This window comes from Salvelinus fontinalis, chromosome 22 (assembly GCF_029448725.1).
Source record: "Salvelinus fontinalis isolate EN_2023a chromosome 22, ASM2944872v1, whole genome shotgun sequence".
Taxonomy (NCBI): domain Eukaryota; kingdom Metazoa; phylum Chordata; class Actinopteri; order Salmoniformes; family Salmonidae; genus Salvelinus; species Salvelinus fontinalis.
The window spans coordinates 37,403,936-37,416,447 of NC_074686.1; the positions used below are offsets into that span (position 1 = coordinate 37,403,936).

Here is a 12,512-nt window from a genome sequence, read left to right on the forward strand (position 1 = left end):
ACAAAGTGCTGTACAGAAACCCAGCCTAAAACCCCAAACGGCAAGCAATGCAGATGCAGAGCACGGTGGCTAGGAAAAACTCCCTAGAAAGGCCAAAACCTAGGAAGAAACCTAGAGAGGAACCAGGCTCTGAGACCAGAGCCCTATGGGCCTTTTTGAGCATATTCCCTATTTAGTGCACTACTTTAGACCAAGCCATGGTCAAAAGTAGTGCACTACATAGGGAATAGGATGCTATTTAGTACGTAGACCACAGTACCCAGTGTGCCCAGGAATGTACTGTGTTGTCTTGTGACTGACCTCTGACCTGTTAGTGCTGTGTACCTCCTCAGGTTTGACACCAGTATTGAGAGAGACTGACACAGGGGGACAGACAGACCCACTGGGACACACAGACAGGTTGGCCAAGATGTAATTTCCCCTCACATAGACATACTCAGGATATATTTGACAGACTGTATATCTAAAATGCATGTAGGGGATTGGAAAGGTATTGAGTAGTAGGTGGCTACAATTGAAAGCAAGAAAAATAAGCTTGAATTACAGTGGATTTGTGTTTCGACTGAACTACATTTCCTTCTCTGCAGCACACAAACGAGTTCTCTTCTTTCTTCACACTCTCCGTATCTCTCTCACTCATCCTCTCATCATATGCCTCCTCTCTCCATCCCTCCTTGTCCCTGTCCAGGTCCCTTCCACCTCTGTCCCTATCCAGGAAGGAGTCGCTCTGCTCCCAGACCACCATGATGACCACCAGAGAACCAGACAGACAGGCTGAGATGGAGACCAGGGTGCTGGAGAAGGGGCTCCGTATGGGGGTAGGGGGAGAGCCCTGGCCTGGGAGGGCTGGAGAGAAAGGAGGTGGGCTCCTGGAGGTGGTTGAGAAGGACAGGGGGAGAGGGGGGGGGGGAGCTGCTGTAACAGCTCAGTGGGTCAGGCAGAAGCAGGAATATAGGAACACCAGACCCTGGTGACACACATGGAACACAGACGGACTGACAAGAAGCAGGAGATAGAAGACGGGCTGACTGATAGACAGATGAATAAGAAGCAGGAGATGGAAGACTGACTGACAGACTGATGGATAGATACGAATCAGGAGATGGAAGACTGACTGATGGATAGATATGAATCAGGAGATGGAAGACAGACTGACAGACTGATGGATAGATACGAATCAGGAGATGGAAGACTGACTGATGGATAGATATGATTCAGGAGATGGAAGACAGATGGATGGATAAGAAGCAGGAGACTGACTGACATACTGACAGACGGATAGATACGAATCAGGAGATGGAAGACTGACTGATGGATAGATATGAATCAGGAGATGGAAGACAGACAGACAGACTGATGGATAGATACGAATCAGGAGATGGAAGACTGACAGATGGATGGATAAGAAGCAGGAGACTGACTGACATACTGACAGACGGATAGATACGAAGCAGGAGATGGAAGTCTTACTGACTGACAGACGGATGGATAAGAAGCACGAAGTAGAGAGGAGAAAGAGACTGACTGACTGACTTAATAGAGATTTACAGAAATGGACTGTGAGCTAGAGGAGAGATAGACGGGAAGACAGCCACAGATGGGTACGGACGATGAGAGTAGAGAGAGAAGGGAAGACAGCCACAGATGGGTACGGACGATGAGAATATAGAGAGAAGGGAAGACAGCCACAGATGGATACGGACGATGAGAATAGAGAGAGAAGGGAAGACAGCCACAGATGGATACGGACGATGAGAATATAGAGAGAGAAGGGAAGACAGCCACAGATGGATACGGACGATGAGAATGTAGAGAGAAGGGAAGACAGCCACAGATGGATACGGACGATGAGAATATAGAGAGAAGGGAAGAAAGCCACAGATGGATACGGACGATGAGAATATAGAGAGAAGGGAAGAAAGCCACAGATGGATACGGACGATGAGAATATAGAGAGAAGGGAAGACAGCCACAGATGGATACGGACGATGAGAATATAGAGAGAAGGGAAGACAGCCACAGATGGATACGGACGATGAGAATATAGAGAGAAGGGAAGACAGCCACAGATGGATACGGACGATGAGAATAGAGAGAGAAGGGAAGACAGCCACAGATGGATACGGACGATGAGAATATAGAGAGAAGGGAAGACAGCCACAGATGGATACGGACGATGAGAATAGAGAGAGAAGGGAAGACAGCCACAGATGGATACGGACGATGAGAATATAGAGAGAAGGGAAGAAAGCCACAGATGGATACGGACGATGAGAATATAGAGAGAAGGGAAGACAGCCACAGATGGATACGGACGATGAGAATATAGAGAGAAGGGAAGAAAGCCACAGATGGATACGGACGATGAGAATATAGAGAGAAGGGAAGACAGCCACAGATGGATACGGACGATGAGAATAGAGAGAGAAGGGAAGACAGCCACAGATGGATACGGACGATGAGAATATAGAGAGAAGGGAAGACAGCCACAGATGGATACGGACGATGAGAATATAGAGAGAAGGGAAGACAGCCACAGATGGATATGGACGATGAGAATATAGAGAGAAGGGAAGACAGCCACAGATGGATACGGACGATGAGAATATAGAGAGAGAAGGGAAGACAGCCACAGATGGATACGGACGATGAGAATATAGAGAGAGAAGGGAAGAAAGCCACAGATGGATACGGACGATGAGAATATAGAGAGAGAAGGGAAGAAAGCCATAGCTAATCCTCACCCACTTCCCTTCGTCCCTCTCACCTGATCACTGATAAGTGGTGCTATGTTTGCTAGACAGAACAAGTGAGGGCTTTGGTTGGTATGCAACAATAGTCAGCCAGATGTCACAGGATACGTTCCAAATGGCAGTCTATTCCCTATGGGACTTGGTCAAAAGTAGTGCACTATATAGGGAATAGGGTGCCATTTTGGGTCAAAAGTAGTGCACTACGTAGGGAATAGGGTGCCATTTGGGGCACAAACACAGTCTGAGGGTGTAAAATGGTGGGTTACAGTACAATGAACAGAATGTAGCAGTGAATACTGAATACTGTTCAGTAGGTTGATGATGGTAATGAGAGACCTACTAAATCTGTCATATGTCCCAGCAGCTATTCACTTGAAGCAAAAGGCAATGGAGCCGTGCTGGATATTCCATCAGACTTGAGTTGAAATATTTTATGCACATTTTATTTATTTTCTTGTCTTTTTTAATCTCAAGGAAATGCTTTATGCTGTGAATGTTAAGATGTTTTGTATGTAGAAATGAATGGCCGACACTGATAACAGAAAGACTTGTCCCTAATGCTGTTGGGATAGCATTACTTGTTATGTCTGTGTTATTTACCCATGTATTGATAATAGATTACATTTGATTATCTAAATGTTGATATAGTGCTATGTGTTTCCCTCATGTCCCCTCTACACCCTTGAACCTCCTGCACTGCCCTCTACTGGCTAAGTCCGGTACTGCAGTATCACTAGTAGTCAACAGGCAGTCAGTGGGTTGTGTTCATTCGGCACCAAAACTGAAGACAATTTAGTTAAATGTGGTGGAACAACTTGGATTTGTCCAATAAGAAATGGACATTTTTGTTTTTTTCCAAAAACGTTTTGCTATTGTGTGCCCTAATCAACACAACCCTGCTTCCAGACACACAGATATCATCCCCCAAAACATTGGTGTCCTGATTACATGTTAAACATTCACTACTAATGCCGCGTTTACCTTTAGTCGGAACTAGGAAACTCTGACATTTCCGACTTGCTAACTGGTTGTAGTTACACACGTGCCGTATTCAACCAGTTAGCAAGTCGTACATTTCAGAGTTTCCTAGGTTCGTCTAGGCCTCCCGGGTGGCGCAGTGGTCTAGGGCACTGCATCGCAGTGCTAGCTGCGCCACCAGAGTCTCTGGGTTCGCGCCCAGGCTGGGCTGGGTTCGAGCCCAGGCTCTGTCGCAGCCGGCAGCAACCGGGAGGTCCGTGGGGCGACGCACAATTGGCATTGCGTCGTCCGGGTTAGGGAGGGTTTGGCCGGTAGGGATATCCTTGTCTCAGTATGTAAAATGTAATAAAATGTATGCACTCTACTGTAAGTCGCTCTGGATAAGAGCGTCTGCTAAATTACTAAAATGTAAAAAAATGTAAATGTCTTGCACGTGAATGCGACATTAGTACCATCAAGCTACAACGTCGGAAGCCCCACCTGCACTGAACAAAAAGAAACACAACACGTAAAGTGTTGGTCCCATGTTTCATGAGCTGAAATAAAAGATCCCGGAAAAGTACCATACACACAAAAAGCTTATTTCTCTCATATTTTCTACACAAACCTTGCGCTGGGGACAATAAAAGGCCACTCTAAAATGTGCGGTTTTGTCACACAACACAATGCCACAGATGTCTCAAATTTGGAGGGAGTGTGCAATTGTCATGCTGACTGCAGAAATGTCCACCAGAGCTGTTGCCAGATAATTGAATGGAATTTCTCTACCATAAGCAGCTTCCAATGTCGTTTTAGAGAATTTGGCAGCACATCCAACTGGCCTCACAACCACAGACCACATGTAACCACGCCAGCCCAGGACCTCCACATCTGGCTTCTTCACCTGCGGGATCATCTGAGACCAGCCACCCGGACAGCTGATGAAACTGAGTATTTTTCTCTGTAATAAAGCTCTTTTGTGGGGGAAAATGTGTCCTGATTGGTTGGGCCTGGCTCCCAGTCACGTAAAATCCATAGATTTGAGCCGAATGAATTTATTTGAATTGGCTTTTTTTCCTCATATGAACTTTTAACTCAGTAAAATTGTTGTATTTTGTTGCATGTTGTGTTTATATGTTTGATCAGTATAGTTCTACAATTTATCTTTTTAAAATCTGATTTTAAACCCCAAAAATGAATCCCAGGTTTACGTAAATTACTTTCTAAATGTAATCCGTTACTATAGTTACCTGTACAAAATTGTAATCAGTAACGTAACTTTTGGATTACCCAAACTCAGTAACGTAATGATTACTTTCAGTAATGCTAGCCAGATCCCCATAGACTTCCATTCATTGCGCTGATGCGAGTTAGCATTGGCTCGCGAAACTACCTCAAACTTCCTTCATATTGGACACAGAGATATATAGTTTATTTCCTTAGCGTTACTCAGCAACCTCATAGTGTTTTAGACGGATAGCACTGAGATCCATCTATAGTGACCAACGACTACTGTCATATGTACATTTACGTGTTATTTTATTTATCTTTAAAATAGTTTGACAAAACTAGGTACAAAGAAATTATACACTTGAAAGAAATTACTATATTCTTTGTTTATCTGTTGGATTCTCTTTAGATTACTGTTTGAAAATATGTACAATGGAGCGTGAAGTGAAATGGGTTTCTCTCTCGGTTTTCATACACTGTTCAGAACACTGCAGTCACATAAGAACGGCATCAAACCAACACGGACTTTGTTTGCCAGAGGTCTGTAATGTAAGATGGCTTACTTGGAAACAATACCATTTTTGAATTATCTAGCGACAAATGATCTGTCTTGATATGTTATAATAAAACCATCCATCTGATCTGAGGGATTATTAAGGTGACATCTTTGAAAGAAATCCCTTTTTTCAAAAAAGAGTTCCTGGAGGCAATCTTTAAATAGGTTACTTCCTTGTACGGGCTACACTCCTCCACCAATGAGGACTGCTTTGGGTTTCTCAAAATGCGTTGTCCTTTTCAACTAGTGCAACATCTTGCTCAACTTGTTTTCCCTTTGTACACGCTGTTGGAATTCCATACGTGCTCATTGGACCGTGGGTGACCTATCGGCTTCTTAGCTGCTCTGCTACGAATGATGCCAACAAAAACAGGGATGTTCAATGATTACAAACGATGATATCGGCAGTTTCGCACTCACTAAGTCATGGAATAAACAGGTCCCTGTCTCGTAACCTATGTTGATCGATTGGCTCCTTCAATCCAAACCCCATGGCATTCCCTGCTGTCATTTCCCCAAGCTTCTTCACACCCTAAGCAGAACCTAACAGAACCCCCTGGGTCATGTTCATTAGGCACTGAAACAGAAAGGGACTACCTGGACTTGTCCAATAAGGAACTCTCATTTTCATTTTGCTTTGAAAAACATTAAAAAAAAAAAAAAAAAAGTTTTTCTGTTCCATGCCCAAATGAACACAACCCTGCTCATTAACTGGAATGACTAAACCCCAAACCGTCTTTAACTCTACATGATGTAACTGCATCTCCTGCAACAGTCCAACCCCATATCCACAACAGATAGGTCTCAGTTTTCCACCCTTTCCCAGTAAGCACTTACACACCCATCATAGATTTCAAAAGCACTGGATTGGAGTTCCCTTTCCACCATTGTTAAATCCATGTGAGATAGTGTACACTTTAGGAGAAGGGTGGAGAGTGGAGAATAGGGACGTATCCTTAGGTCTCCATTCAATTCGTATTGCAGAAATTCAACGCTACGGCGTGATTGAAATGTAAAGGTCATTTCAGATTGAGCCATCAAATTAACGTGAATGTAGTCTCCACGAACGCAGGCACATTTGTCTATACATTTCAATCGAGGCTATAGTGCTGAACTTCCACGAATACAGATTGAATGGAGCCCTAAGTCTCTAGTCAGCCTGGCCCAGCAGGGTGAGGTAGATGGTGGACTGGAGGAAGCGAGGGTAGCAGTCTGTATCCAGGAGGGAGTAGATGCGTTTCTGGGCGTGGGACAGGGAGGTGTGTGATGGGGCCTGTAGGAGCTGTGTGGTTAGATCTCTGGTCTTACTGTCCAAGTTCACCTGAAAGGGAGAGAGAGAGAGAGAGGCAGAGTGGGAAAGGGAGGGAGGGATAGAGAGGGGAGAAAGAGAGAGAGGCAGAGTGGGAAAGGGAGGGAGAGAGGGGAGAAAGAAAGAGCAAGAGCGGGAGAGGTATGGAGAGATGGAGGAGGAGAGACAGGGGGGCAGCGAGAGCGAAAGGCAAAGAGAGGGAGATGGAAGCAGAGAGAGGGGGGAGAGAGAGAGTGAAAGGCAGTGGGAAAGAGAGGGAGATGGAAGCAGAGAGAGAGATGGAAGCAGAGAGAGAGGGGGGGAGAGAGAGAGTGAAAGGCAGTGGGAAAGAGAGGGAGATGGAAGCAGAGAGAGAGGGGGGAGAGAGAGAGTGAAAGAGGGAGAGGACGGGGGATGGAGGGAGAGAGAGAGTGAAAGGCAGTGGGAAAGAGAGGGAGATGGAAGCAGAGAGAGAGGGGGGAGAGAGAGAGCGAAAGGCAGTGGGAAAGAGAGGGAGATGGAAGCAGAGAGAGAGGGGGGAGAGAGAGAGCGAAAGGCAGTGGGAAAGAGAGGGAGATGGAAGCAGAGAGAGAGGGGGGAGAGAGAGAGCGAAAGGCAGTGGGAAAGAGAGGGAGATGGAAGCAGAGAGAGAGCGAAAGGCAGTGGGAAAGAGAGGGAGATGGAAGCAGAGAGAGAGGGGGGAGAGAGAGAGTGAAAGAGGGAGAGGACGGGGGATGGAGGGAGAGAGAGTGAAAGAGGGAGAGGACAGGGGATGGGTGAATTAACTGGTTTAACAAACACACCATCGTGCAGGACGAAGAAGATTACAGAATGATAGATGGATAAAGAGAAGCCCATTTACAGATAGACCGAATGAAAGGCCGGCCAGCCCACAGCCCACAGATGGACAGATAGACCGATAAAAAGGCCGGCCAGCCCACAGATGGACAGATAGACCGATAGAAAGGCCGGCCAGCCCACAAATGGACAGATAGACCGATAAAAAGGCCGGCCAGACAGGTTATAGTATAGACACATTCTGTATACCTCTCGTGGCGCCCCCGCGTCAATATAGGTGGTAGTGATCGTCTTGGCCCGTCTGTGCAGGCTAAAGTTGTTGGACGAGTTTCTGTACTGCTCACAGGCCAGATAGAACTGCAGATTCTCCTCACTAAACTCTGAGCGCAGGAATGCTCCAAACACAGACACACCCGCTGGAGAGGGGGAGGGGGTGAGGAGAGGGAGGAGGAAGGGAGAGAGAGGGAGGGAGGAGTATTAGGGTTTATGAAAGTACATTTAGGACGTCACTAGAGGGGAAGACGAGGAAGGGGAGACAGATTGGATGTTCACATACACCATTGGCCAATACACTGACATGCAAACACACACCTATACAGCTTTATTTGTGACTTTTTGGAGTAAAAATCCTATTTTCCCAACTCTAACCTGCAAAAACCTTGACCCCAAAACCTGAACCCTTAAGCTTAAAATAGCATTTGAACAAATTCAGGACCTGAAAAAATCCTGACATTTTAAAACATTTCAAAAGTTATTGTGCACACACACACACACACACACACACACACACACACACACACACACACACACACACACACACACACACACACACACACACACACACACACACACACACACACACACACACACACACACAGAAATATACACAGACTGTAAAGTACTAATCAATCATAGGATTTTTCCCCCAGTATATTTTCATTATTGCTATCTTTAATCAGTCACACATCCACCCCCTCTATTATCTCCCTCTCTCCCTCTCTCTCTCTGCTTAGACAGTGGGTTGCAACATGTTTTGGTGCAGACTGAGTGGGGGTGGGGAAACGAAGGAGTACAGCAGATTGCTGACACAGTGGTTACAACATGTCATTGTTCACACACTGTGACTGGGATAGACAGCGCAACACATCAACACGTACGCGCGCACACACACACACACACACACACATACAGGTTTGTTTATACTATCCTTGTGGGGACCAAATAATTGATTCCCATTCAAAAATCTAACACCAACCGTAACCCTTAACATAGCCTCATCGCGAACCAGAAAAACGGGAAGCCTGGGGCAGTTCCATGGCAGAAATCAGCTAGCTAAAGATGGGTCAGCACCAGATGTAAATCAGTGACTCCAAGCAACACGCCAAACAATCAAATGCTTTGCTTGGGCGGAGCTCCGAAGGGGCTCACCAGTTTAGTGCTGTAGGAGCAACAGTCTACAATGCTGGCCATGTCAATATTTATTATTCTGGACGTAAGTGATATTTGGCTGTAAAGGCTAGCATGAGGGACAAGTAGCCAGCCACATTGAGTTATTTTTTGTTGTTGTTGAAAAGTCAGCTAACCTTGTAAGTTACCTACAGTAGGTATAACTAACTAACCTAGCTAGCTACTAGCTAGCTACTATTAGAAAGCCATTAAAAATAAATAAAAACAGCATATTATTGACCTAAAAGGTTTCCTGTGTTAGCCCAGTCGCTAGCTTATGCAGGGTCAGTGATACATAGACAGTTCCTGGTTGCTATGGGAGCTGCAATCATTTTGCTAGCAACATTGCTAAAATGAATTAAATAAAATTTACCTCAGAGAATGTTTCCTGTAATGCTCATCTCCTGTAGCCTAATTGTCATCTCTATATTTTGGATTTGCACAAAATGTGTTGTCAGCACTTAAAAGGCATGTACAAAATCTGGTATATTCTTTACCTTTATATACATTGTCTACTGGTATAATTTTAAATTGAGAACGTCAACATGTAAACAATGTGCGAGTTTAGCTATTCTCTGCTTCAGATGACAGATGCCCACAAGGCCAGTAATGGCATCATTCTGTAGTCCTATGGCTGCATTGGCGATGCATGCCATACGATAAGCTGCAACATGTATTCACAGAGCTGATATACTGAGAGAGAGACAAACAAATAAAACATATTAGAGATCTTACAACCGGACAACAAGGAAATGTTCATTTGAGAATAAATCACAGAAACACAGACAAATTACAGACAGAACCCCTTCCCCTCTTTATTGCAGAATAAGTGATATGTGATGAATCAACACTGACACTAGTTAATCACTGACACTAGTTAATCAACACTGACACTAGTTAACCACTGACACTAGTTAATCACTGACACTAGTTAATCACTGACACTAGTTAATCACAGACACTAGTTAATCCACACTGACACTAGTTAATCACTGACACTAGTTAATCAACACTGACACTAGTTAATCAACACCGACACTAGTTAAACACTGACAGTAGTTAATCACTGACACTAGTTAATCACTGACACTAGTTAATCAACACTGACACTAGTTAATCACTGACAGTAGTTAATCACTGACACTAGTTAATCACTGACACTAGTTAATCACTGACACTAGTTAATCACTGACAGTAGTTAATCACTGACACTAGTTAATCAACACTGACAGTAGTTAATCACTGACACTAGTTAATCAACACTGACACAAGTTAATCACTGACACTAGTTAATCAACACTGACAGTAGTTAATCACTGACACTAGTTAATCAACACTGACAGTAGTTAATCACTGACACTAGTTAATCAACACTGACAGTAGTTAATAACTGACACTAGTTAATCAACACTGACACTAGTTAATCACTGACACTAGTTAATCACTGACAGTAGTTAATCACTGACACTAGTTAATCAACACTGACAGTAGTTAATCACTGACACTAGTTCATCAACACTGACAGTAGTTAATCACTGACACTAGTTAATCTACACTGACACTAGTTAATCACTGACACTAGTTAATCAACACTGACACTAGTTAATCACTGACACTAGTTAATCAACACTGACACTAGTTAATCACTGACACTAGTTAATCAACACTGACACTAGTTAATCACAGACACTAGTTAATCCACACTGACACTAGTTAATCACTGACAGTAGTTAATCACTGAGACTAGTTAATCAACAATGACACTAGTTAACCACTGACACTAGTTAATCACTGACACTAGTTAATCCACACTGACACTAGTTAATCAACACTGACACTAGTTAATCCACACTGTCACTAATTAATTACTGACACTAGTTAATCACTGACAGTAGTTAATCACTGACACTAGTTAATCAACACTGACAGTAGTTCATCACTGACACTAGTTAATCAACACTGACAGTAGTTAATCACTGACACTAGTTAATCTACACTGACAGTAGTTAATCACTGACACTAGTTAATCTACACTGACACTAGTTAATCACTGACACTAGTTAATCAACACTGACACTAGTTAATCACTGACACTAGTTAATCAACACTGACACTAGTTAATCACTGACACTAGTTAATCAACACTGACACTAGTTAATCACAGACACTAGTTAATCCACACTGACACTAGTTAATCACTGACAGTAGTTAATCACTGAGACTAGTTAATCAACACTGACACTAGTTAACCACTGACACTAGTTAATCACTGACACTAGTTAATCCACACTGACACTAGTTAATCAACACTGACACTAGTTAATCAACACTGACACTAGTTAATCAACATTGACACTAGTTAAGCACTGACGCTAGTTAATCACTGACACTATTTAATCAACACTGACACTAGTTAATCTACACTGACACTAGTTAATCAATGACACTAGTTATTCACTGACACTAGTTAATCAACACTAACACTAGTTAACTCACTGACACTAGTTAATCACTGACACTAGTTAATCAACACTGACACTAGTTAATCAACACTAACACTAGTTAATCAACACTGACACTAGTTAATCACTGACACTAGTTAATCAACACTGACACTAGTTAATCACAGACACTAGTTAATCCACACTGACACTAGTTAATCACTGACACTAGTTAATCAACACTGACACTAGTTAATCAACACTGACACTAGTTAATCACTGACACTAGTTAATCAACACTGACACTAGTTAATCAACACTGACACTAGTTAATCACTGACGCTAGTTAATCACAGACACTAGTTAATCACTGACGCTAGTTAATCACAGACACTAGTTAATTCACACTGACACTAGTTAATCAACACTGACACTAGTTAATCACAGATACTAGTTAATCAACACTGACACTAGTTAATCAACACTGACACTAGTTAATCACAGACACTAGTTAATCAACACTGACACTAGTTAATCACAGATACTAGTTAATCAACACTGACACTAGTTAATCACAGATACTAGTTAATCAACACTGACACTAGTTAATCAACACTGACACTAGTTAATCAACACTGACACTAGTTAATCAACACTGACACTAGTTAATCACTGACACTAGTTAATCAACACTGACACTAGTTAATCAACACTGACACTAGTTAATCACTGACGCTAGTTAATCACTGACACTAGTTAATCACTGACACTAGTTAATCTACACTGACACTAGTTAATCAACACTGACACTAGTTAATCACTGACACTAGTTAATCACTGACACTAGTTAATCAACACTGACACTAGTTAATCACTGACACTAGTTAATCAACACTGACGCTAGTTAATCACAGACACTAGTTAATCAACACTGACACTAGTTAATCTACACTGACACTAGTTAATCATCACTGACACTAGTTCATCACTGACACTAGTTAATCTACACTGACACTAGTTAATCTACACTGACACTAGTTAAT

The 12,512-nt window shown here is 43.0% G+C and overlaps 1 protein-coding gene and 1 pseudogene across 1 annotated transcript in view; one reads left to right on the plus strand and one right to left on the minus strand.

Annotated features, from left to right (window-relative positions):
- Nucleotides 1-5,593, plus strand: part of LOC129820350 (alpha-tubulin N-acetyltransferase 1-like) — a 43,785-nt pseudogene extending 38,192 nt beyond the window's left edge.
- Nucleotides 5,594-6,149: 556 nt separating this feature from the next.
- LOC129820284 (regulator of G-protein signaling 3-like) overlaps nucleotides 6,150-12,512 on the minus strand; it is a 33,725-nt gene continuing 27,362 nt past the window's right edge. Inside the window, exons 5-6 of the mRNA XM_055877346.1 lie at nucleotides 7,832-7,998; nucleotides 6,150-6,817 (exon numbers count right to left, since the gene is read on the minus strand). Coding sequence (XP_055733321.1) covers nucleotides 6,647-6,817; nucleotides 7,832-7,998 — 338 coding nt within the window. The 3' untranslated portion in view covers nucleotides 6,150-6,646. The remainder of the gene's footprint in view (nucleotides 6,818-7,831; nucleotides 7,999-12,512) is intronic.